General features: G+C 31.2%; 1 protein-coding gene across 4 annotated transcripts in view; it reads right to left on the bottom strand.

The window, feature by feature from the left end:
* Window positions 1–27,249, bottom strand: part of LOC107453771 (SPARC-related modular calcium-binding protein 1) — a 122,450-nt gene that overhangs the window by 21,132 nt on the left and 74,069 nt on the right. The window contains exons 3-9 of one of the 4 annotated variants that reach the window (XM_043040473.3): window positions 26,337–26,543; window positions 14,274–14,324; window positions 12,797–12,889; window positions 10,883–11,131; window positions 6,719–6,799; window positions 4,145–4,273; window positions 2,504–2,746 (exon numbers count right to left, since the gene is read on the bottom strand). In XM_043040473.3, coding sequence (XP_042896407.2) covers window positions 2,504–2,746; window positions 4,145–4,273; window positions 6,719–6,799; window positions 10,883–11,131; window positions 12,797–12,889; window positions 14,274–14,324; window positions 26,337–26,543 — 1,053 coding nt within the window. The remainder of the gene's footprint in view (window positions 1–2,503; window positions 2,747–4,144; window positions 4,274–6,718; window positions 6,800–10,882; window positions 11,132–12,796; window positions 12,890–14,273; window positions 14,325–26,336; window positions 26,544–27,249) is intronic. The other 3 variants (XM_043040474.3, XM_071179428.2, XM_071179432.2) reach the window with 3 other exon arrangements.

Here is a 27,249-nt window from a genome sequence, read left to right as displayed (position 1 = left end):
CAACGGTAGGGGGCAGTATTTGCAGAGGTTGTTTTAACTTCCGGTAAAAGATTCACTTGTATTGATTGATATCTATTTGTTTTATTTGTTTATTTACATCATCTTTTCACACTTAGATTTTAATATAACTATTTGTTTTCGAAGGCGAGAAATTTTTTTTGCAAGTGGCCGCAGTTGTTCAGCTTTTGGTGCACTATGAGTCGAAGCACTAATTTGTTATCTGAAATTAAGATGTTTACTTGCTCTTAAGACCCATTGCACCGAATTCAATGAAGTAATGCATTAACCCCTTAAAAATCGGATAATTTTCAAGAAAACGGTCATAAAAGTGCCTATTTTTTTTATCCTTGAAAATTATATAAACATATGTGTATGAACAATATATGCATTCATTTTTAATTTGTTTTTAGCTTAAAATTTTAAAAAATTAAATTTTATACTATGAGTTAATGTTGATTTTCCAGCAAGTAAGGAAAATTTTAAAAATATGTGCTTTAAACATTAAAAAAGAGTTTTATTAAACTTACGTATCATATAAATAAAGATTAGTAATTTTTTTTGTGTGATAAATTTCAAAGCATGAGATACACAGGTCAACGTCACAATCTGGACAGTAGTAGTGTTTCCTTCCTATATCTCTTATTGTTTGCATCTCTTCTGGAGAACTATCTACAATTACCTTAAAAATATCCTGGTACTGCCATCTGGTGTGTAAAATGAGAAATAAAATGTTTTCCAGACAAAAGAAATGAATTAGTTTTGTTCTTATTGGCGCGTTACTACTGAACACTCCAGCCCGGAAATATCACGGGAGCGAGAAATAGAGGACGAAATCTCACCCCGTCATTTTCACGGGAGCGAGAAGGAAGGGGTTAAAGAGGAAGAACTGGGGAAAAAAAGAAACAGTCATGTTCTGTTAGGACGTCTGCGGAAGACAGCAAGACTTACTGTAGGGTTTGTTTGCTTTTCCATGGTAGATGGTGAATATTAAAGGCTTTAAAAAATACATTTTATTCGGTTTTAACTTAAACTTAAAAATTAATGACAATTTTTGACATTCGGAAATATTTTATATTTTTCTAAAAGGGTAATAATTGTTTAAAACAATGTTTTCTTGTTGCGTCTTTTTGAAAAATATAAGGATGCTTAATTTGCAGCCAATTTTTGACTAATCAGCGGAATTAAGCGACGAATTTTTGCCATAAAAATTCTAATATTTCTGATTAATTACTTAAAAACCAAAATTATTGTCATTTTAATTGTAACAGGAAAAAGCATTTCAGAACAGTTATTTTTTTCAGACCGATAGCTTTTCAAACATTAAAATAAATAATAAAAAAAAAAACAATCAATCCAAACTCTGATCGAATGTTGTTTTTTAGATTTAAATAGCTGAGAAAAAGATGACAATTTTCAAATTCCGGAACAACGTGATTCAAAACATTTTCCCAGTTGTTTATTTTTAGTATTTTTTCCCTTATGATTAAATTTTAAATTCAATGTACAGAAGGACTTTAATTATCCACGCCTCTTTTATTCGAATACTTCCGTTAATCAAAATTAATTCCGATGCGGGTTTTTTTCCTTCTTTTTTTGTCAGTTTTGTAAGGGTACACTCATTTTTTCCCCTTTTCTTAACATAAAAAATGTCTTATCATAATTTAGCTATATTCGTGTTCTTTAAAAAATTATTGAAATACAAATTTACCGCAATTACGCAAATATTTCAATTATCTGGTGTGGTGCCTACACTGTAAAGAAATTCCGGATCAAATCACAGTAAAAAGTATTGGTACCCTGAGTGCAGCATCCGTAAAATCCATTTTTACCGTAAAATTTCATACTATAATTTTTACAGTAATATTTATTTAATTAAGGTCATTCAATGGTTTTACGGAAAAATATTACTACTATAAAAATAATGGTATACCAGATTTTTCGTTTTGTGAAATTTTGCGATAAAAGCAAATTTTATGGTAAAAAGTAGCTGTACTCAGGGTGACAGTAATTTTTACCACAGTTTGATCCAGAATTTTTCACAGTGTATCTCGATTACTACGGATGGTCGAAGTCCTACGGTACAGTTTATTAGATATTTAATTCGATGTTTTGAGTTCATGGGGCGTTTCGCAAAATATATTTAAACTGTATAGCTATAATTAACTATATAATTATAAATAACCATAGTTTAAAAGCTTGCAATTTAATTTAGAGAAAACAAGTTTATCAGCTTTAAAAAAAACTGCTTAAAAATTATAAATAATTACAAAGCGAAAAGAAATTTTATTTGAACAACATGGTGGACTTTTTGTTTCGATAGATTTAACGAGCATCAGTCAGTATTTATTGCACGGGGAGTCTTTAGCCGACGGGGATCGAACTCCTGGACATGGGCCCAGCGCCCCTACCAACCAGACTATCCCGGCGCAGCGAAAAGGAATTGAAATTTTGTGTTATAAATGTTTCATTTTGTTTTGGAGTTAAAAGTAAAATAAATGCTTACCTTTGAAATTTTTCGCCCCTCCTCGGAAACCTTCACAGTCAGGTTTGTATCCCTGTGTCGCCGTGCCTTTGATAGGTTTCCCCGTTCTTGGATGTACACACCAACAGTATGGGGGAGATCTGTGACACTGTGCCCTCACGTACAAGCCTTCCGGTGTGCAATCTGGAATATATATACCTGCACCAGGATCTTGCCTGTGACTTTCCATCGCAGTACGCCTAACTGATTTGCAGTCTTGTGTATCTGAAAAACATAAATTGCATTTTAAAATGAAGAAAGCTAGCAATATGTAATATAAGAGGATTCCCAGAAATATACTGTCAATTTGTTTCTTGCACGTGGCATGAGTGTTTGATTATAAGAAAATTAAGTAGAAGAAAATTAATTACAAGAAAATTAATTATAAGACAAATAATTATGAGACATTAGTTAGGTTATAAGAGATACATTTGATTAGGAAATAATTTGAACGTGCTTTTTGCTATGGGTGAAAGCACACACTCGATTATACATATCTCTACACCTAGTGGTTCCCAATTTTTTTCGGCTGTGGAACCCATAATGGTTGACTTCCTTTTGGTGGAATCCCGGGTTTTAATAAATAAGTTTCATTAGCAATTGTGAATAGATTAATTAACGAAAGACTGTTAGTTATTTTGAAAATATGTAATGATCTAAATTTTATTAATTATTTTGAAAATATTTAGTGAATGATTGAAGAAGGAAATTTTTTCATCATGTTATTTTATCAATATTTAATTTTACTTGATTATATAATATTTGATTGTGTTTTAAAATAGGGTTTCGTGTCAGACAGTTGAATTTATAGATCTGAAGAAACATCTTGTCTAGTTCTTAATTTGATTTCAGTTTATTTACTACGAAGAATCCTCTCGGGTTTGAACGACTTTCCATGGGCGAGAGATTAACCGAGAGCTGAGAGACGTCCCCTAAAGCCGCTCCAATACCTCATATGTATAGGTTGTCTAAAGTAAGAACTCCCCTAGTCATTCGTTTGGACTCGTGGAGGTGACTATGGTGACGAGGTATGACTCTTTCAAGTAGGGGTTTGGGGTCATAGTTTAGAGCAGGTTTTGGCTCAAGTCGGCGAGAGAGAAAGGGAATCTTTTTCTTTCGTCTATTCTGTTTGCCCTAGAGTGAAGGGAAGCTACCCTCCCTGAAATGTGCTATTCTTGTTTCCATAGCAGCAGACTGCCTCAGACTTTGTGGCGGGAGGAGTTCTTATCGTAGACAAACTATATTGGTATTTTATTTTCAATTGAATTGAAATTATTAAATCAAAACACTCTAAAAAGTAAACAATCAACGTCCCTGCGTTCCTCTCAGCAGGCCTCGGTAAAATTATCAAACGTTGATGTTCGCAGGGATAAAAAGGTGTGGGAGCACTTTGTTATAGAGTATTTAAGTAATACTGTCTTTTCTAAAGTACAAAAAGTAACCAACGCAAGAAATTCGATAAGTAAATAAGAAAAATTTAATAAATATTATGTATGTGACGTAAAATATGTTTATTTGCATTAATGTTAGCTGAAGGGACTGAATAATGCGATTCTATGATATAACATTAATCAATCCCTTCAGCCATGCTTTGAGATATAGTATAATACTATGCTTTGTTACCCTCTTTGGTCTCTTCATCAATGTCTTCTTTAATGGAGGGGTGACCATCATGTCGAAGACGGGGCATTGGCTGTTCTCTATCCCATTCGTCTGACTTGACTGGCAACGGTTCTGTTGCTTCTTCATCCACTAAATAGATCGACATATTTATATTTCAACCTTCTTCAAAATGTGTGCAAGCAAAAGATAAAATAGCCATAAAAATAGTTAGCTGTAAAAGTTAAATTAGTTACAATTGCTTAGATTGAAATTATTTGATCCAGATAGTGACTGAATTGATCAGCATATTGGTTCAACTCCTGGTAAAAAGTAATGATTTTTTTTCGCCATTTGTCAATTATCAAGAAGTGGTTAATTTTGAAAAAGCAGTTTTTAATTAATGTTCATATAAAATAACTCTAAATTGCTAAAATTGAAATCATTTGATCCAGATAGTGACTTAATTGATGAGCATGACGAGTTCAACCCCTGTTAAAATGTAATGATTATTTTTCGTCATTTACCAACTATCAAAAAATTATTAATTTTGCAAAAGCAGTTTTTAACTAATGTTCATATAAAATAACTCTGAATTGCATAAATTGAAATCATTTGATCCAGATTGTGACACAGTTGATCAGCATAACGTTCAACTCCCGGTACAATTTAATGATCATTTTTCGTCATTCGTCTTTTCGTCATTAATAAATTGTTAATTTTGCAAAGCAATTTTTAACTGATGTCCATACAACTCTGAATTAAAATCATTTGATGCAGATTGAGACTCAATTCGATCAGCATAATGGGTTCAACTCCTTTTAAAATGTAATGATTAGTTTTCGTCATTTGCCAACTATCAAGAAATTCTTTTTTTTTTTCAAAAGCAATGTTCAACTAATGTTCATAATAAAATAACATCTTTAAAATACTAAATAAGATTAATTTTTCAATAAATTTCGAAACTGTTTAAAATAACAAAAAAATAATAGTCACACATCAGGAAAAATTAATTTTGAAATCCCTTCAATTTACTTTTACAAAGTAATCGAAAAAGTATCTCCAGAGATGGAAATTAAGTTTCTGCGAAGTTTGAGGAGGACATTGCGTGTAATTGAAACGAGAAAAGAAATTTAAAATTAAGTCACGCATTCGAAGTTAAAAAAAAAGGGGGAATAGTATGTTAAATAACGGGATTAAATGTGGAAATAGAACAAAAATGAGTTCCTCGGAGAGAGCTTTTTTTAATACTTTTTAAAACGAGATTCATTTTTGAAGCTGGGTTTTAATAATAGGGGAATAACTTTTTTCGAATTGAATTTGATGATGTAGCATTGTTTCATTTTACTTCGTTTGGAAATTCTGAGTTACATTTACAATGATACGTTGTTAAATAGATTCAATTTTCTAAGAAACATATTTAAATAACTCAATGCTGCAAAATTTCATGCTCCATTTGCAGTATATTTTCGTTATTATTTATTAAACTGACATTTTTCTTTTTAATTTTTAAAAACTTAGAAGTATAATAAATTAAATGCCACAATATTTAAATTAGAACTTAAGTGAAATAATTAAATAAGTTCTATGTTAGAGAGAAAAGTAAGGTTAATATATTACACTGAAAAAAAGAGAATAAGTTACATAAACTTTACCAGTAACAAGTAAGAATAAATAACAACAATTAACTCTAGAGTAACTGTTGGTAAGAATCTGGAAGTAATTGTAAAAACGTTGTGTTAAATCAAAATTAGAGAAGATCTAGAACTAATAAGTACTGAGAAATAAATAAAAATCATATAGAAAAATAGTTTCAATAAGAAAATTATTTAAATTGTAAATAAAAAGTGCCTCTGTAGAGCAAATTATTCTTTGTTAAATGGTTCAAATTGAACGGAAATATTAAAAAAAATGTCAGGTTAAATGAGAATTAGCTAAGATCTAGAAATAATAAGTACTCAGAAATAAATAAGAATCATATAGATAAATAATTTCGATGAGACACTTATTTAAATGGAAGATAAAATCTGCCCTGTAAGAGCAAATTATTCCCTGTTAAATGGTTTAAATTAAACAGAAACAGGAATCTTTTGTTCAGACATCAAAGGTTAAGAGATGAGACCGCAAAATTTGGCTTTTATCCGACGTATATCTCGGGCTGGGGCTGAAACGGATTAAAATTTTTCAGGTTCGGTCCGCCCCGGACCTATAAAAACGAGCCCGAGCTCATCACTAATATCGGTACTTAGAACAATAATACCATGCAATCTGGTGTAACCTTCACACCAAGGTGCTAACTTGTTAACGGTGCCATTCCAAATAAATCATACCATTGAGTACTATACTAAGAAATTTTGTACAATAATACGGTGCAACCAGGCCCCATATCACGGTATTAACAAATATACACGATAATATGGTACATTTTGTCATTTTATCATGGTTGCAGCAATTTTTACAACCCTATTAAGGCACAATATGCTCCGATATTTTAAAGTTTATGAAATATTGAGATTTTGAATTTTCTGATACATTTTAACATACTACACAATAGCATAAATTTTATGCAAAATATTTTTTTAAAGAATCAGTACTCACATTTGGGGGAATCATCCAGGAATCCTGCCACCGCATTCACCTGTTCATCTGAGTTCAGAGACATAAACAATCGGAAAGAAACTACTTGTCAAATAAGTAAATACCATTCTATTGGACGCAATGGTCCAATAATATTGCACTTTGTCCCGGCCAGGCCGGTTGGGTTTGGACGTCACAATTACACTCATTCTGACCTTATACACCACATTCTGAGAGTGTGTTTTTATGTTTGTACTGTGTGTTACTTAATGACCGCCCTTAATATATATCTTTATAGAAATCGGTTTTTGAGAGCATATTTGTATGTATGAACGGGGTGTTACCTGATGACCACCCTTATTACATATTTTTAGGTTCTTTGTCAAAATGAGAGTCAAGCAACTGAAGATCAAGTAATAATAATGTTTACTCAATCGAAATATGACATATCACTGGTACGGAAGGCAGGATTAAAACCATGAAAATCTGTTTGAAAGATCTTCAAGTTGTAGTTAGCATTCATTAGGTTTAATTCAGCAATGTTTGAAACGTTTTAGAATTTAGGCAACTTACTGTATAATATATTATTTTGAACGAGATTTAAATTATTATTTTTTAATATAAGTTCAAATTGTATGGTGGGAAAAAATTAAAGTAATGATAAGTTGCTTAATGAATCCGAAGAATAAGAAATTAATTATTACCTATCCTAAATTAATTAAAATGAATAAATAAATATGCAAATTTTAAATTACAGTTTTCATTTTAATGATTTTACGAAATATTTTAAACAAAATTTCGCATAATTGACCCAATTAGCTTTATTAATAGAATTGGTAAAGAAATATTATCTATTAATAATACATTGTATTAAAATTATATGTACATTATGCTTGGATAAGAATTTTGATTAAAAATTGCCGATCTGGAGTAGGTATTATTATTTTATGTAATTTATTAACGGTGTTTTATCATTCATTAAATGAAAGACCATTTATTTCACCCTTTAATTATATTATAGCTAATATATATTAAAAAATATTTTAATTATATTTTAGTCTTCTATTTTAAATTTTTATCCTCGGTGGTCTTTAAGATGCATCCAAGCAGCACATTTATTTCCTCATTCATTCAAACACAAAAGACGTAAACAACATAACAAACAAAACAGCACAAAACAAGCACAGCAATCACAAACATCACAGAACTAGAGACATACATATAAAGACAACACGGAACAAGTACATAAAGACAACACAAAACATATATCACATAACAACATACAACAATAATAAAATTGCACATAAAATATAAATTTTGGCATAACATATGATTGAAAAGTAAAGCTTTAAGAATATTCAATTTTAAATGCATTGGAATAATAAGACATAGTAGAAGGGCATTTAAATTTTTTAGTATGAATTAAAGTAAAATAAGATGGATACTAATATTTTTTTCATGAGTTAATTTTTAAGTCAATATTCTGGAAGCATTTTGATCTCTCTGGGAGCTGGAGAGTTTAAAGGATATCGGATTCAAATAGCTTGATTTTTATTTATTTTTGTGTAAATCGAAATAATGCTACAGAAATTAAATAAAATCGATCCATAATATAAATATGATTAAGCAGACGGCTTTAAAATAAAAGAAAGAGAAAACATGCCTTAAAACAAATTAATATTTAAAGTTAAAAGCCATTACTAAAGTTTTAACAACAGACGAGAGAAAATTAGAATTCATTCAACAATGCAAATATTTCCTACCGATATAATGTGTAAAATTAAGAGTGTTATTCAAGCTTCAAATTGTAAAATTTTCAACCATGGCAAAGAAAGATTTTTATGTTAAGTATTATTTAAATTAAGTACTATTTTTAGCCATTAAAACAAGCCTGCCAGCAATTTGTTTGTTTTAATTCAAATGTAAAACAACTAAATAAAACAAGGATATTTAAATTTTTATTTCAAAATATTTTAAAAGTTTCATAACTAGTATACACTGATAGAATTTTCATTTTAAAATTACGGTAAAATAACTGGAAGCAATCTGTTCATTCACTTAACTGTAAAGTTCACTGTTAAGAACAATATTTACTAGAAACCATGAAAACAAAATTATAAGTTTTTTTTTAACCATTTACAACTAGCATGCATAGTTTCAAAACCGTTGAAAAGAAACTTAACTGAGCTTTTCGTTAGGTTATGGGCATCGGAGTTTGATTGTGGTTGAGTTGAGTTGTGTTTTATTAAATGAACCGTGGAATGTAGTTTAGTTAGTTTATCTTGTCTGTTTTCCCTATTATAAGAGATGGGTCTATCTGTCATCTATGCCTTATAGAGAGTATCGTATTTTAATAGTTCGGTTCCACATATTGGGGAGTACAGAACAATGGAAACTCTTCACGTGTTGTAGGGAATGGAGGAAATATTGTGGTATCAACACTGGTTCCGTCGGTCATGCGATTGACAGATTAGCCCTTTGGGCAATAATATGTACCCAGCTGCAAAGAACTAAGTGGTTTCATTGGAAGGGCCTAGTTGGTGCAATAAAATTCTGGTTGTTTAACAATATTAGTTAAAAGCACTTAATAAACGGTTTTTCTCAAAATTAACAGTTTTAATATCTTATTTATGATTATTTGACTGTTTTGTTTGGATGTAGTAAAATAACAATTAAATAAATTGTCCTTAACCATTAAATTTCTAACAGCGTATTATGGAAATTTAAATTACATCATCAAAATTATCAACTAGTTATTCATTTTAGCATAAATATGCTTAGGGTTGTTTCTCGGTTACCCAGACTTCTAAATCTCATAGTCGCATCTATTCTGCATCGATTGTAGCATATTCTGCATCTATTGTAATTAGTTTTAACTGTAGTGTTAAACTTCAAAACCCAGTTTATTTATTATTACAGAAAAAATTAAATCAAATAATGATAATTCTCTTATAAGATTCCTGGATTTTTATTGGATTGGACATTATTTTTCAAATATATGTTTTTATTTTTCTAACTTATTCAATACGAAATTATCATGATTATTTTAATTGTATCAACTAATAAAGTTATGTGTGAATTACTCTTCTTTTTTTTTTGAAACATTATGAATTAACAGCCTTAAGGATTCATGAATTTTTTCCTCCGTTTATTTCAACATTTACTAATCTCAAATCATTTTGCGAAACACATTTAACAAATCTAATACAATTAACATAACATTTAATAACGAAGGATAAATGTGTCATTTCTCAGAAATCACATCTAACGTTCTCTAAATATAGGTTTTAACTAACTTCTCTAACTTATTCAATACAAAATTATCATGATTATTTTAATTGTATCAACTAATAAAGTTATGCTTGATTTTTTTTTCTTCTATCCTTTTGAAACATTATAATATAATATAATTTCTTTGAAATCATTTCTATGTTTTTATTAAGAAAAGTTGCAATGAGTTTCTTTCCAAAATATACAATGTAAATACTTTCGAAAAGTTTATTGCGTACAGGGAAAAATACATTTTTAGAAACCTTTAACTATCTTAGTTCTAAAAATTTCAGATTTGTCTTATGAAAAGAAAACACTAATTGACGGTAAAAGAATAAAATTGTTTTGAAGATAAAAGTTTAAAAAAAATCAAAATAAAATAGTACTTTGATTAATCAAAGCGAAGTCCAAAAATCAATAATATAAAAATATTTGGTTAAAATTTAGTATAACAAGCTGAAGTAATCAGTTTCTATTTAATAATAATTAATTTTAACGGGTAATTAGTGACTTGATTCGATAAAAATTAATGTTTATCTGGAAATCAATGTAGTTTTTTTTAATATAAACTGCAATTTTACCAAAAAATGTTTAAAGTAACGTTTATTAAATTAGGTAAAAAGAAATATTTTTTAGCACTTTATATAAAACTGAAAGAATATGGTTTTTAAACTTCAAGGCTGGATTTATTTGGAAAATTTAAGATTTCTTAATGAACTAAATTAATTTGAGATGCTGTTATAAATTATTTTAGCTGTTACAAAATATAAATACTTTGCAACAGCTTATAAGTAAAAATGCTTTTTTTTTTACATATTTGATTTAAGCTGTGTTTCGTAAAACAAATGTTTCTTAAACAAACTCACAATTAATTTAAAAGAGGAAAAATATGCAAATGAGGTATCTGAAACTTACTGTTTATATCGACGCCCACGCAAACGGACCATTCAGATCTTGAAATTTTTTTATCCTGATCTAAATCACAAAACTTGGCGAAGGTTTTGGCACACATCTTGGGCTTCACGATTCTTTTTGCCATCCGCCGCAGATCACGTAGTTCTTTTTTCTTTAAAAAAGAATCATTGTTTCCATCTAACTGATCAAACTTCCACTGGATTACTTGCTTTTCATACGTATCACGAAGCGGATCGTTTTCTATAGGAGCTAAGTAATAGAGAGGAGGAAAAAGAAGAAAAAAAAGCGTGAGACTTTGTTTTCAAAACTAAGACATAGTGAAAATAAAACGAATTTCATGACGTGCTTTATTTCGAAAATTGTTTCCTCAAAATATAATCTGTAAGTAGCATGGGAAAACTTTATCCTTAACAATAAACTTTTGGAAGTGTTCCCGACTTCATATTTCTAACTGGTGTAAATTGTTTATGTTTTTTATCGGGTCATGACTAGATTTTGGCAACGTATACCCGTCCATTCGAACTTACTATATTGGTAAATATTTTATTTTATTTTATAACGGTGTAGAACAGCCGACCCAATTAAGTTAACGACTATCAATGTTCATCTTCGTAGTATTTTAATTTTAAACCCAACCCTGAAGACAAGCGCACTCCTGGATCGAGCTTTGGGGCAAACTAGCTTTCAAGAAGAACTTTTTGATGGAACTAACCCTCATTCACGTTACATAGTTACGAAATTCTCCCAGAGGAGGCGAACGCCCAATCCCCTGAGCCATCGCGGCTTAGTAGAAAAGATTCAAATTAGTTAATTCAAACTGTATTAAGTCCTTTTTCTCTTTAAAATAAATTAAAACAGTGAAAAAAGCAAATCACTTTTGAAATAGCCTATTGATGGCCAGGAGGACATGGGGGTGTAGGCAATCCAATTTCGTGAGCTGGTACACGTCCACCTGGAACTGTGCAGACTTCGAGCTGCCACCGGCAGTCACATAGATTATAATTCATTTAAATGGAATCAGTTGATATTGATTCGTTTTTCTATTCCATTAGTTTTACTACGTGGAATTGATTTATTTGATTCTACTCAGCCATACCAATCAGTTAAGTAGATTCAATTCAAGATTCAAGTTATATTTCTAAGAGAATTTATTCCATTGGGTCCAATGTCTACGATGATGTAAAACTGTCGAATCTATAGTCTCTGTTAGTTATGGTACTCAAAGGATAAGGGAACGGCATCGGCTATACTTTTAAATCTGGGGTTATTAATAGGGAAACAAAATCACTTATTTCCAAGCATATCATGCATTTAGAATAGCTGATGATCGAAATGGAGCAGATCTGAAACTGGTGTACATATTTTTAAACTACATCCTCTACCAAAAATGATTCAATTTTAGTGATTCTATTAATAGAAATTCGGTGCTGCCACCTAGTGTGTCAGATGGCGAAATGAATATTGTTTCTACGCTGTAAGTCAGATGGATAAATGTGGTCAGAATTTAACATCGAAGAAGTGATATGAGGATTAGAAATTGGATCCTTCCTAACATCTTAATGAACCGCGATGGCTCAGTGGTTAAGGTACTGAAATGTCATTGTGAAGAACTGGGGTTCGATCCTCAGTGGCGGCTTGCAGCCAACGCAATCTACAGATCAATTGGTACCAGTTTGTCGAGGAAGTAAAGGTGGTCTGTGCCATAGTGCTAATCAGATTGCACGCAATAATATGCCGTTAGTCATGAAATTGGGGTCATGAATTAACCTCCATGATTTAACCACAACAGACTGTAGTGGGGATGCTTAATAGTTTTAAGTTTGTTTGAATCGTGCATAAACATTTTCGTTGAAGAGAATAATTATGTAAAATAAATCGTGAGATATGTGCATTCTAATTATAAAATTTACTTACCAGGTGTTGTTGTATGTGGAACGCGATCAAATTCAGATTGAAAAATATCAATAAGATTGGCATTGAAACTGGCTCTGTCAGTATTAGCACAACCTGAAAGAAGGTCATACATTTCTTAATTTTACTTTAGAAAAATAAAATTGTAAAATGTTACACAAAGTATTTCTTTAAATAAAAGTTAATTTACTACACGATGCTTATAATACACATTGTGAATATTAACATACAAATTTGTATGTTTTATTACTTTTCATACAAATAATAAGATGTTCATAAGAGTAATGCTTCTAAATCTGCCATACCAATTACCATTTAAAGTTTTTAATTTTAATAAAATTTAGATTTAGTTTGCTCTACACACTGACTAACTAAATTCTGCAAAATTTCAGCAAGTGCAGCTTAATGGTTTGAATTGATTGTTAACATAGAACTGGAACTGCACTAGCCATGTATTGTCGACAGGCTGGACTTTATGTCTAATGATGATTCGAAGAGAACAATAGCGCATGTGTGTACCTGACTAAAATATAGGGTAGATGGTAGAAGTAATTACCTAATTTCTGTAAAATTTTGAGCTAAAATCAACTCTAGGAGTATCCATGCCCTGTTATATGAATTTTCTCCTAGATATGTTGTTTCTAACTCTAACCGTTTTCCTGCTCCTATCAACTACTTAAAGCCTTTTTTCGCATTTTCCCATACATATTCGCTTTCTAAAAATAAAATTAATGGACTTTTAATGCTCAAATTTAGTTTTAAGAAATTAACAAAATATAAGGCAGTAAACTGCATAATTGATTTCTTAAAAAAAATTCCTCTTTTTTTAACATTTTTCAACTCTTTTATTTATTATAAAAATTTTTTATCTAAGTAACCCCGCTCGGCCCTTCTCTGGAGCATTCACTTATTCAATGCACATGTTAAACTGTTGTAAGACCTTGCACAAGAATCTACGAATGAAATGACACTGCGATTTAGCAAAGAAAAATTTATTTAATTTACTTAAGCATAAGAAAATAAAATGAAAACATTTTTTAGATTTGAAAAGCATGAGAAAAATTTTATTTTCGTTTTTATGACTTTTGAACTCTAAACTTTTTATTCCAACACTTTCATCAGCCATCTCAGTAGCATTAAATTATTCTCGTTTCATTAGCTAAGGATGTCAGCCTACTCTTTAAAAAAATCCCAAAAATACCCATTTGTCTTGATTTGTTTGATGAGCACAAAATTTAACAACTTTCATTTTGTGTTGGACCAAAGTAATCCCTCAAGGTATAGGACATTAACTTTCGAATCACGATGATTTCCTTTGTTCGTGACTTTATTTATTACATGCACTTATCACCAGTTATTGAAAATCAATGAATAAAATTAAAGCCACCAAATCATAAACGTAAAAGTGAACTAATGAAATCATATAAAACTATTAAATAATAAATAAACAAAATAAAATAATAATAAACATAACATTCACCTCTCTTTATTTTTCTTCCCCGGGAAGAACGCCTCCTATTTGTCCTTCTACCTGTTAATACGAACATGAACAATAAGGAAATAGATAGTTAAAAGTTAATTTAGTATTTTATATCTGACCGCAACTTAATCATTTGGAAATATTAAAATAGAAAACTACTCAAAGAAATAAAATATCCATAAACAATTTGCCAACATAAAAAGTAATTCAAACTCTATTTAAGAACATCATTGCACTTTATATGGGAAAGTTGCATTTTAACTCATTACAAATTGGATATGAAGAAATTAACATTTTTATATAGAGAATAAACGCTTCGGGCAAAAGCGGCTGTCGTAATGATCCATTCCATCAATGAAAATCAAAATAAATTCGTTAAGCGAAAATAAAAATAAATTCGTAAAAATAAATTTATTTCGTACATTTATTTATTACAGTCTTTCGTACTTCTCATAAGAGGAAGTAACACATACACGTTATATCACAAATTAAAACAAATGAAATGAAAATCTCTTTTGAAAAATATCGATAGATAATTATAACAGAATAAAAAGCGGACCTCCCCGAATAACTTTTTATCCCAATGATGGGATCTTCATGTTTTAAGTCTCAACCTTAAAGATTCGAGTAGGTGTCCTCAAATATGCGAATTAGAGCAGACGTTGTTTCAAATTACGAATTCAGAGACGAATACATACTTTCTCTGAATAAATGTAGCTTTTTTTTCCGACTCATTATGATTTCTGACACCCAAAATATAGGAGGTAGCCTCAATCTGGGAAATAGGGTCGGAATAGTTTGGACAAGAGAGCAATACAAAGTTTGGATCCCTCAATGTTAATTTTATTTCTTTCGTACTTCGTCTCATCTTGAGAACCTCTAATTTCGTTTTTCTAATGATGATTTCACACAAATAATAACTTTTAATAATTATTTATTATTTTTTTATTTAATAATTGTTGAAAAAGCTTTGAATTGGAAGAAATACAAATTTTACATCAACTGAAAAACTTTTATTTTCTATTGCAAAATACAAAATTTGAACGAAATGGGTTGAAAAATTTCTGAGAATTTAAATTTCAGATTGGAAATTAGGTAATAGATTGTGTATGACCGAATAACCATTTAGCTCGAGAGCATTTAGAGCGAATGTAAAGTGATGCCAAGAGGGATGAAGAATGCGCCATGGACTGATTTTTATTTGCAGAAGTGAGGGCATTTATAGTCGAATGTTTTCTATTTATGGCGAATACTTTGTAGGTTAAACAGTTATAGACTATTGGTATAAAAGTTTACATGACCTAGAGCAAAAAAACGCCATGATCTGCAAGGAATCAATTATTCCCTTTAATGAATCAATTACTACTACTAAATCCTACTCGTAACATGTGGTTGTCTGAGAAAAGGATTTTGTTCTAGATGCATTTTTCTTAAACTATTCACATAAAATGTTCTCATGTGAACTAGTTAACCAATTACACACAGTTTTCGATGCACTCCACTTACCTTTCTTTTAAAACTTGAGTGGTGAGAGCTGCGATCTGACGTTAACACTGACGTGACCACTATCCTTATAAAATTACTCAGTTGAATAATATGTATGCAGAAGTTTATTTAACGTTATTGTAGAGATTATGATATGCAACTTTGAATTAATTTAAAATAATTAAACTAATTTTCGTAATTTGAAATTTCAAATCATATTATAAGTATTGCTGCACAAAGAGAGATAATTATTACAGCTATCTATTTAAATTACGCCTCTTTGTAATCTCTAAAATTATCCGTATGTTTGCTAATATCTAATTTAAATCCTGATCATTTCTATTAATATATTCAATTTAAATGATTAACAACATCTTAATTTGAATACGAAATTTTTTATTAATTTTTTATTACTACAATAAGAGAGTGAAAATCTTATACAACTCCGCGGATGAAAAAATCCAGTTAAAAATACTTATCCGCAATCAACTTTCGCAATATATTTTAACTTCCGAATAAAAAAAGAAGTTTAGAGAAAATGAATCACTTCCAGTTCACGTTACTCAAAATGTCTCAGCGAGAGGTCAGAATGCAATTATAAATTTTGAATCACAGCACATAAGAAGAAATCGTAAGGGCGATCTTTTTAATACAGCAGTGATCTTCCTTCCCAGTCAATAAAAGCGCGACGCCTCTCCAACACAATCTTGATTTATCAGCGCATTTAAGAACAAAGACACGAAAGCGTAGGTTTGAGTTGACAAGCTGTTGTCTATTAACCTCAGTGTCAAGCATTAATTTTATTGGCCATTAAAACTGTTGAAAGAGTAGTGTCATAGACTCTATATGGGTTGCTCTGGTCATCAAACATTGTTTACCTTTACCTCTTGGGAAGTTACGGATTGTTCATAGCTTCAACCCACGCCACGGAGAGGCGAGATATATACATAAAAAATAGGAAGAACGGGGTTACTTCTACTGTGTCAGAAACATTTAAAATAGTTTTTCTTTCATCTTAAAATATAGCAATTTCCCAATTATTCGTAGCATGGATTTTCTATTTAGCTAATATATTCTCGAACTTTTAATAGAAAAAATATCTCGCGAATTATGCGAATGATGCTATAAATACATTTTTAAACACTGCTAGTATTTTGACTATAGAATTCTATACCACGATATTTTATATGCTACTGATTCTGTCTCACGATAGCTTGTCTGTTATAATTGAGTGCCACGATATTTCGTCCCCATTGTTTTATTAAGCATTATTTATTTTTAATTTTAGTAACAATTTTCAGATGGTTCAAAACTTGACAAAATCGCACGGAGATGAGATGGCAATATAAAACAAATAGAAATAACGGACTCTTTTGCAGTGTTAGTGGCATTTAAATTAGTCCTCTTCTATAATCTTTTAGAAATTGAATATAACCTATTCTGGATTTTTCGTGGGTGGAATATCAGTCTTGCGTATTATCCGTTAATTTTTCAAGGGAAATCTCTCAAACTATATGAATTGATACAATTAATACATTTCTTTTCCAAGAACATACACTCTTTTTTATGGCTTGAACACAGAATATTTTATCCTGCGATAGCTTGCTTGCTACACCGACAGGCCTGTGTAGGTGTCAGGAAACTGTCCTTGCAACAGAATGGTTCTGGGTTCGAATCCCGGGCAAGGCATGGATGTTCTTTCCGTCTCTGTACTATCTGTCCTTACTGTGGGAGTAACGTTGGCCCCCACCTAATCTGGTGCCCCTGAAAGAGTGGCCAACAAATCTGCACTGTATGACAAAAGGTCGTTCTCCAGGTCGGTATTGAAAAAAAAAAAAAGCTTGTTTACCACATACTAGGCTCCACAATATTTTATTTGTTGCATATTCTGCCCCTTGATATTTCGATTAAATATTATCAATTACAATATTATCAATTAAATAATGTCTTAACATTTTGTGAATCAGACGCAAAATCTTCTCTTCCACCCATTTCTTAGATCATCAAGAGTATATATATATTGGACTATAATTAAAAACGCATAAAGAAACTTTTGTCGAAAAAGAAAGTAATAATAAAATATTCAAGAATTTACTTTTATAAAATTTTATATTCTTTTCCATATTCAAAGAGTTTGCATTCTTAAATTATTAGTTATAATAAATTGGTACGAAATATATCAAATATTATAATCCGTAGATTTAAATTACTTGATTTGAATATAATATTCTTTATTTATTTCGACATTGATCTGAATACGTTGATTTCAATCAGTAGTTTTCGAATTTTATCAAACAAAACTATCACACTTTGAACTATTTTCGTTAAAAAGATTATAAAACTCCAAACTGATTAGAAAACGAAAACTGTTTAAGTAGTTATGTCTATAATATTTGGTACTGTGTGCTCTTTTGACTTAAGTAATTATTTTGAAAATATTAACATTGCTATGTAAATATTAATATTACTATGTAAATATTATGATAAATCATAAATTATTTGCTGCAAACTAATTACAGCTTTAAGTTGAATCCTATCATATTTCACATCTTAAACTTAATTACGCAATGCTAAAATTAAACTTAAAAGGAAACATGGTTAAGGTTTCAGCTAATTTCACCATATTGGTGTTCAACGTTTTAAATAAAGGTAAAACTTTTTTTACTGAGGATCTATTCAACATAAGGATATTTGTTTTAAGTCGAGCATTAATATACAGTGCACAAATAAATAAATAATAATAAATAAAAAAAACAGAACACCCTAAATAACTTTTGATATAACAATCGGATCTTCACGTACTAGGAATCAATCTTAATTATTTAAGAAGCTCAAATGAGCTAATTAATGAGTGCAGACGAAAATTGCATAACCAGAAACAAAAACGTACTTTCTCTAAATAAACCAAAACTTTTTCCACCTAATTTGGATTACTAACCAAACTAATATTGGAATAATATTTTCTAGCTTATGGCTAACCCCCATATTTTGAAGGTCAGAAATCCAAGGAGAAAGTACGTTTTTGTGTCTGATTTCGTAACTGAAAAAATCATCTGCGCTAATTAATTAGCATATATTAGGTAATTGAGGCTAACCATTAAAATTGTGCGCTGTCATGTGAAGATCCGATCATTAGTGTAAAAGTTATTCAGGTTGTTCCTTTTTTTTTTTTTTTTGCCCACTGCAAGTACATACGAATAGTTTATGACTTATTTCTAATCATAATCTAATAATATTAATTAATTTTCTCAAGCAAACTTAAATGATAAAAACAAGTTTCTCTCCCCGATTCATTGCAATAGTTTAAAAATATCTGAAAAATGTGTTTATTTCGCAAACAATACACCTTTTCTTACAGTCGCGTTAAATCGCCTTGAATTTCTTATATGTTTTAGCATTTCGTGCATATATCTTACTTTTTAAAAAACAAACAATCATTTTCTGTTAATTTAAAACTTTAAATAATGCGTCTTTAAGACAACTGAAGCCCAATCAGGAACACTCTACGTGTCCCACATACTGGAGAGAATTGAAATTGATTTCTTTTCACTATCTCATATCTCGCAAATTGAATTTTGATGGGTGATATCACTCAAAGGGCGTACGGCACTCCTTCGGTATTTTCTCTAGAAACTTCATGAATGATCGATTGATGTTGTGAAGTGACTAATTGATTGCTTATTCATTAACTCGCTGCATTCGTAAACAGGAAGACGGGCAGATGCATCGCTAATTTCAATTTGTGTGGGCTCTTCTAACAGTGACGAAATTCCTGATATTATCAGAGGTGTTTTACATTTAATAGGTTCATTTAAATCTATTCTGTTAAATTCAAGTGTAGCGAACCAACGATCATGTTTCTACAGTTGATTTTTGAAACAAGGTGGACGAAGGGATCTTCTACGGAGAACAAAAGTTTTATCCCATTCCATTCGAAAAGTAAATTGATTTTAACATTGCACAATTTTGTGTCTTCCGTTTGAGATACCTTTAAGATGATATTTTGGTAACTAAGAAGGTAATCGACCTGGATTTGCACACACTCAATCTTAACACTGAAAACTTATATGATCGGCTTTAACACTTCATATCGGCGCTGTATGACGGGTTTGGGGCTATATAATGATAAGCCAAATTTTCAAATTGTTCAAGAAAGCCATTTGTGTGCAATATAATAAATACCTTAATATCTTTAAAAAATTTTAATATCACACTAACTCATTGCAACAACGTTGAAAACGTGATAACGTTATGGTACAAGTGTATTTCGAAGAAATTTGTAGAACTGAACAATTCTTAAGTTTCTACTACTTCCAAGTAAAACAAATCACATTTAGCATGATGCTTCAATTTCCACAACCTACAGTTTCACATTATTTGTTGGACATTTATTATGAACTTTGAGATTTCAGCCAACCTTCCACTGCCTACAGAATTGCTTGTTAAACACAATAAAACTGAACAATTCTTAAGTTTGTACTACTTCCAAGTAAACAAATCACATTTTTGCATAAAGCGTCAATTTCCACAACATACAGTTTCGCATTATTTGTTGAACATTTATTATGAATTTTGAGATATCAGCAAACGTGCACTGCCTACAGAAATGCTTTTTAAACACAATTCCGAATTATAATATGTAAAACTTTTGTTAAAGTAGTAGATACTAGCTATGAATTATGGTAAAAAAAACCGTCAACTGTGTTGCATACGGAAATACAGCACCAAGATAGCTGCTTAATTTTTTGACTAGTAAGAAAAAAAGATATTAGCAGTTAATCTTAGTTAATTAAATTGAACTTGTAAGTAACAGCACAGTAAAAAAAATGCTGGTATTAAAGCTGGAAAGAAGTTATTAACTTCCTTGACTCATTTCGTTTGATTTGAATTCTACATGAATACAGATAACATTTCAAAAGGTTTACAGCATGATTTTTTAAATTGTGCTGACAGTTATACCACATAAATCTTTCAAAACATTTGACAACATAAGAAAGATTGCTTACATAAAGTTAGCATAGAAGTGTTTCCATAATTTTGCCCAAACCTGTAATTCCTACACTACTAAGACATTAAGAATCTAAACTATTCCTACACTACTAAGACATTAAGATGCAAGATTGAAATTATTTTAGTTAATATATTGAATTGAACTATTTAATATATCTATTCTACAAGTACTGCATTTTCAAATGACACAAAATAAACACTGAATATTCCAAGCAGTACATTTATCACTCAATTAACTAAACGCTGTTTATAGAAACATGTCTACAAGATGTAGGCAGAAGAGCGTCCATTGCAGTTTATTTATCTCTGTAAATTATACCTTAATAAGAGGTCATAAATAAACTTGCAACATGTTCGAACCACTGGAGACTTGTCAAGATCAAGATTACTCCCGAAATTCCACAATCAGAGAACTCGAAATGACGACATCCATTCCATGTGATTATGTCACAACACAATCCCAATTCATCATTTGACGGAAATGAAAGGTTAGTGAAAGATATACAAATGAAGATTTATCATCCTTAGACCTTATTTGCGACATAACCCATACATCATGAATTCACATCTCTTGTCAACCACGAAATGATTCAAGGTTAGAATCCAATTAATCTTCTTTTCCTTTTTTTCTTTTTCCTCTTGAAATGAGTTAGGTGTGGGGGAATTAACACTCCAATAAAAACTAGAATTTGTTGCATCTGGATTTAATTTTCGTGCTAGCATCTAATTTGAATGTGAAGCGTGGTTATGGTGGAGGTAAGGGCTCGGCGTTATATCTATACATCGTTAAATATCGATAGTTTAAAAATATTGCGATATCGATATTTTGGAAAGAACACTCACGATAAAATTTGAAACCTCACGATAAAATTTGAAATTTCGTGTTTCAGAGTCGTAATGGCAGGTGGGTAAAAGCACTCTTATTGGGACTCCCAAGAAGGTAATCCCAGTCAAATCGTATGTTACTTCCGGTTCGCATCAGCCACAGAGCTAACAAAAGAGATACCTCGTTATCAGTGGTAGACTGTTCATGGCTTAGAGTTTTGTTTCAATAAGTTTAATCGTGGAATGTTTTCCTCTCCATTAAACATTAATGTGAATTAGTTTCCCACAAGAAGCCTGTACGAAAGCAAGTTTGTCTCAATACTTTGTCCTGATGTTCCCTTGTCTACAGGATCCAGTTCAAAATTCCTAGGCTTCGGTGTGGAGTTTTGCAGTTACCTCAAATACTACGTGGATCGACTGTTGAACGCCAAATACAATAATCTCATAATCATTATAGATAACAATATGTACTGAATACGATCATATTGCAAGAATTATCGTTAACAATGATAATCGAATAAGTTATTTTTGCGGGCTTTGAAAAATTTAAATTAGTTTTTTTCACCACCAGGGTTGAAATGGCGCTATAAGGCTATTTTTCTGTTAAAATAGACATGGAAAGTACAGAATAATAACATTTTACATGCATATACTTAAGGCACCATGTTTCCCTATAGCAGCAGACACATTGTAATCTTATTTACACGTATTGACGAGGTTCTTTAAAGTTAGTCCTAAACTACTGAAAAGACACATGCTTACAGGCAAATAGCATACAAGCAAACGTAACATAGCGTAGGATACATAGCGAAGCGAGAAAGGGACAGAGCCTCTTTGATCATTAGAATTAAATATACTATTTAAATGCTGACTTACCTTGACTATGATTGAAAAAAATTTCAATTCCTAGTAAAGGAAATGGGCTTTATATGAATCTTTATTCTTTGCAACAGTAGTTACTTATTTAATTATAAATCTTGCACTTTACCTAATTCTTTTTAGAATTATTGTTATAGTAGCCGTTCAAATATTTTTTTGTAATTTTGAAACTCTCCTTTCCCCTCCGACATCAAAAATAAGCTCGTTAGAAAGTTGCAAAACCCCTCCTTGCCTCTTGCTTTACTCCTTGCCTTGTCTCCTCTTAAGTTTGACATCAGCTGTGATAATCTAATTTTAGGACTGAATTTAAATAAAGGATGTAACTTTGAATAAAATAAATTTTATTCCTTCAATTCATTTTATAAAATTTTGTGTTGAATATTCTTTAGGAATCATTTGTGCTTTTCTTCTATGATTAGAAATCTTGACATTTTAATCTTATAGAAGACTTTCTGATTTTTTCCTTCCGTAAACTTGATTTTTATTTCAAATTTTCCTGAATGTAACTTTTCTCCGAATAATAAATAAAGTTACATTTTTCCCCTTTTGATTAAAAAAAATGACTTGAAAATAAGGTGATTTTAAGGTTTTACTTAAGCATTGCTCATACACCTTCTTCCCCCTTTTCAACAAAAGTAAGCAAAACACAACCCCCTCGTTAGGTGCTTGCGTAATATTTGAATTGCTGCTTACGTAGTACCCCATAATTAAAAACCACATCGAGAAATTATTTCATTTAAACATTTGCCAATGCAGGTAGTGTTGTTTGGGTAAATTCCAAATTATACCTTATTTGATATTGAACATATTTTTGATTTGAGTTTGGTTTGGTCAAGTAATAAAATAAAAAATCAAATCATAAATTAATTTAAAACTTAGTTTTAAAAAAAATTTCAATTTTTTTCTCTTACATATATTACACACTTTTCTACTCATCTTTTTAAATTAGTGCTTTTAAACTTTATTTCCAATTAATTTAAATACAATGTAATACTTTGAAGGAAATAGGAAAAATAATAATAAAATTAATGTGTCAATAGTAATAAAGCTGCTGTGAAATAACAATTAATAACACTTTTTCTTGAGAAAATAAAAACTCTGACGACATACTCGAGTTGGAACATCATTAATAACACACACCAACGAGACAGGAGAAGTTGTTATTTGATAAATGTATTATGTTCTGTCAGATGTACCATTAAAGTGTTTTCTTTAGAATCGTGTTCCATTTGGAGACATATTCTTTTATACAACAAAGGTTTCCAAACGAGCTTTTAATGTAGTCTCCCACCTTGGTTAAAACTTTTAAAGCTTTTTGCAGGGCATGTGACTTGTCCTTTTATTATGCTCTACCCTTCATTCGTTACGCCCCATTCTTTTAAAAAGAAGAATCTCAACCATTTTTCAAAAGTAATGAAACTTTCTGACAGAGACGGAATAATCCTTGAGAAAAGTAAAGCTGCTAGGTTTTCCTCAGTTTTAATGGTGAAAGTCTGTTTTTTCTTTCTTTCCTTATAACTCGTCAAAGTTAGTCGCAAATAAAGCATTTATGCTATAGTTTCATTCACTTTAGAACACTAAAAGGTTGAATACATTGTTCTAATTTACTTTAGTTTTGATTTCTTTAACTTATAACTTCTCCGTATGTCCTTGCACAATCCTGATATTGAAGAAACAACTTTCCCAGAACAGTTTTTAAAAGCAGTCGAGTGTTTTGAAAGAGCACTTTTCGATCTGAATAAATTTTAGAAAGTGAAACTGCTATCTATTCATTTAAGCTGAATAGCAAACTTGAGCATACAGAACAAAGCAAGTCAACAGAACAAACGTGGAACGAAAAGCTATATCTTACAAAATTAAAATTCAACCCTTTCCAGTTTCGCCAAATATTAGTTTAACGGGAACTGTTTTCTTGCCTTAAAACATTTTCCAAAGAGTAACTTTGAAGGCTCAACAAAACATAAATAACAAATTTATAAAGACAACTTTTATAATGGCATTTGCCATGCTTAAAAATGAAAATATGATTTTGTTATGAATCAAGGACTTATTATTTAAAACTATAATCTAGTAAGTAACTAAACTAAATTAAATAAATTATATATTCAATCATATTAAATAAATAATATATTCAATATTTCTTCAAATGTTATTCCATTGGAAAGCATGTCAATGAGACAGTTGAATATTTTAAAGCGGGTTGAAGCATAATACCGTTTAAATTTGCAGCAACTTCAATAAAGTGCCTTATTGTGCTGTAAATTAGATCTTTTTTTAACGTGATTACGTGATAATGTAGTGCCTTAACCTTCATCAACCCCATGGCCAGCATCTTGCGGTTCCGGAACTACTCTACTTAACTTATACTAACACATTTAAGATCTCATGTAAATCGTGTTTAAACTGATAAAATCAACAAGGCAGCCTTAAAGCGTGTTTGTTACACTGCTGGAAATATACTATTGAAGGCGTTATGCTGGTAATATTATATATTTTTTTAAGAAATTTTTTTTATCAATATTTCAGGACAATAGGTCAGGCCAATGTTATACTAACGTAACCTACGTGATATGTCTATCACAGCAGGTATTCTGCGTTAGCAATGAGATCAATGCAATTCAGAAGCAGTAGGCAAATCTATCAGCCTAGATTAGAGCCCGGATTATCTCGAGAAGAAGAGAAACCTCTATTACGTCCCTAAGCCATCACAAATTTATGTGGGAAAAATTACAAAATTACGGAAAAAGCGACATTTGGTATGGATATAAATGGTGATGTTAGGTTTCCAAGTGAAGAAATAGTTAACTTTGAACTATATATGAATGAAGTTAAAGCTAAATAACGTGAGTAGAGCTCAAATAATGCCACAAACAGACTATAGTTTTGGTTCCATAATAAAAAACCTTCTTCAGTGTCGAAACACAGAGAGGAAGAGAAAAATACAGAGAAGCATTAGAAAGTTGTTGTTGTTGTTTCTCATCCCCACTGGTCTAGCGGAGTTAGACCAGGTCCATGAGTCCATTCACCTTCAGGAAACCAAAAAACAAGACCGGGTCGCTCAGAAAATCCTCCTTTTCAAAATCCACACAGCTAAGGTGGGCCCGACTGGCTGCACTGGAGAAACATTTGTTGCAGGTGGGATAGATCTTTCGCTGTTGTTCATACCTCATGCACTTTATGTAACCACTGATGAATCTAGTGAACGCGGTCTGATCACCTCTATTACCTTTGAAGGTTAAAGCACGACCCGGCTTATACCCAGAGTACCAGATATGTACTGGGGGAGTATTCCAGACTAGCTGGACACCTTGCTTTCTAATGGAGTGAATTTCCGCGGATGTGAGTGCCAAACTTTCCGGCAGAGGTTCATTTGTGCCAAGTTTAGCCAGCGAGTCAGCGATCTCATTCCCGTATAGACCAACGTGGGACGGAATCCACTGCAAATAAATATCCCGCTTCACGGAAAGTTTACTGAGAAGTTGTAGGATTGCCTTTCCAGCCCTATCTCCCACTCTGGGCTATGCACTTAAATATTGGATAGAGCCTCTACTATCCGTTAGGATCCAGATAGTTCCGTTAGGCAGAAAGTTAATAAATATAACAATGAAAAAAGGCTGCTGAACAACAGGGTAGAGGAAACAAACTTTAACAAGATAGTCATATAAAAGTAGAGAGATAAGCAGTTGTGGAGGGGTCGGGTGAAGACCTCAGATGTTGCAAGGTGTTGAAAATAAACGGAAAAAAAATTCCAACATTTGCAAGGAATGGATTTCTAGAAAGGTTCTAAAAGTTAATTATTAAAATGTCAAATTAAAGGTCATAACTAAATTGCTAGAAATCTAGATCAGTGTCTCTATAGCTTACCTTTTTGGGCACAGTTGGGTCGAGCATTTTGAATCGATGATCCTCTGATGGGTTTTCCAGATTCATCAACGCACCAACAGTACCCAGTAGATACATGACATTGCACTTCCGCATAAGTACCATCATCCTTGCATTCTGGCACGAAAAGACCTTTTCCTGTGCCTTGTTCTAAAGCTATTGCTCTTTGGGCTTCGCATCTTGCCTTCTCTGAGCAGAAAAAAATAAGAAACTCGTATTTAACAAGTGATATTCTAAGTATAAATGTTTTTATTCAGTAACTGTTAAAATTAAAATACTTTATAGATTGTTGTGAGACCATAAACTAAAATATTATCCACAAATATTGAAAACATTAAATTATTTTATTTTATTTTATAACCGTCATTGAAAACGCCAACCAGATTTTGAGTGTACGACTATCAATGTTCAACTCCGTAGACTTGTAATTTTAAACCCAATCCAGAGGACAAGGGAACTTTTGGATCAAGTATTGAGAGAAATTCGCCTTCGTGGGGGACTTCTTGATGGAACTAATCGGCATTTGCGTTACATGGAGGGAAATCTCATGAGGTTAACCCAACGGCAAGGGGATCCTAACAGATGATCTGTTTATCACTGGGGATATTTTCGTCAGTCACTTAGTTGGTGCGAGCCGGGTGCAGAATTCAAATCGACCAGCCATCGCTGGGACTCGAAGCTGGGTCCTCTCATTGGATGAAAATTCGGTGAAAAAATAATTGCCTTTACATAATAATCTACATTTTCTTAAAAGGCAAAGCTTATTTTAGACATCACCGCAGGCAGTGTTTTTTAATCTTCCATAAAACGCAATTTTTATTAGCAACTGGTTGGTAACTAAAAATAAAATGTAATTAAAGGAAGGAAGAATTTTTTAACCATAATATCGTAACAA

This window comes from Parasteatoda tepidariorum, chromosome 3 (assembly GCF_982258835.1).
Source record: "Parasteatoda tepidariorum strain Cologne lab strain chromosome 3, Ptep-v5.0, whole genome shotgun sequence".
NCBI lineage: Eukaryota > Metazoa > Arthropoda > Arachnida > Araneae > Theridiidae > Parasteatoda > Parasteatoda tepidariorum.
Note: the sequence above shows the minus strand (reverse complement) of the source record. Positions and strands in the feature narration are given on the sequence as shown.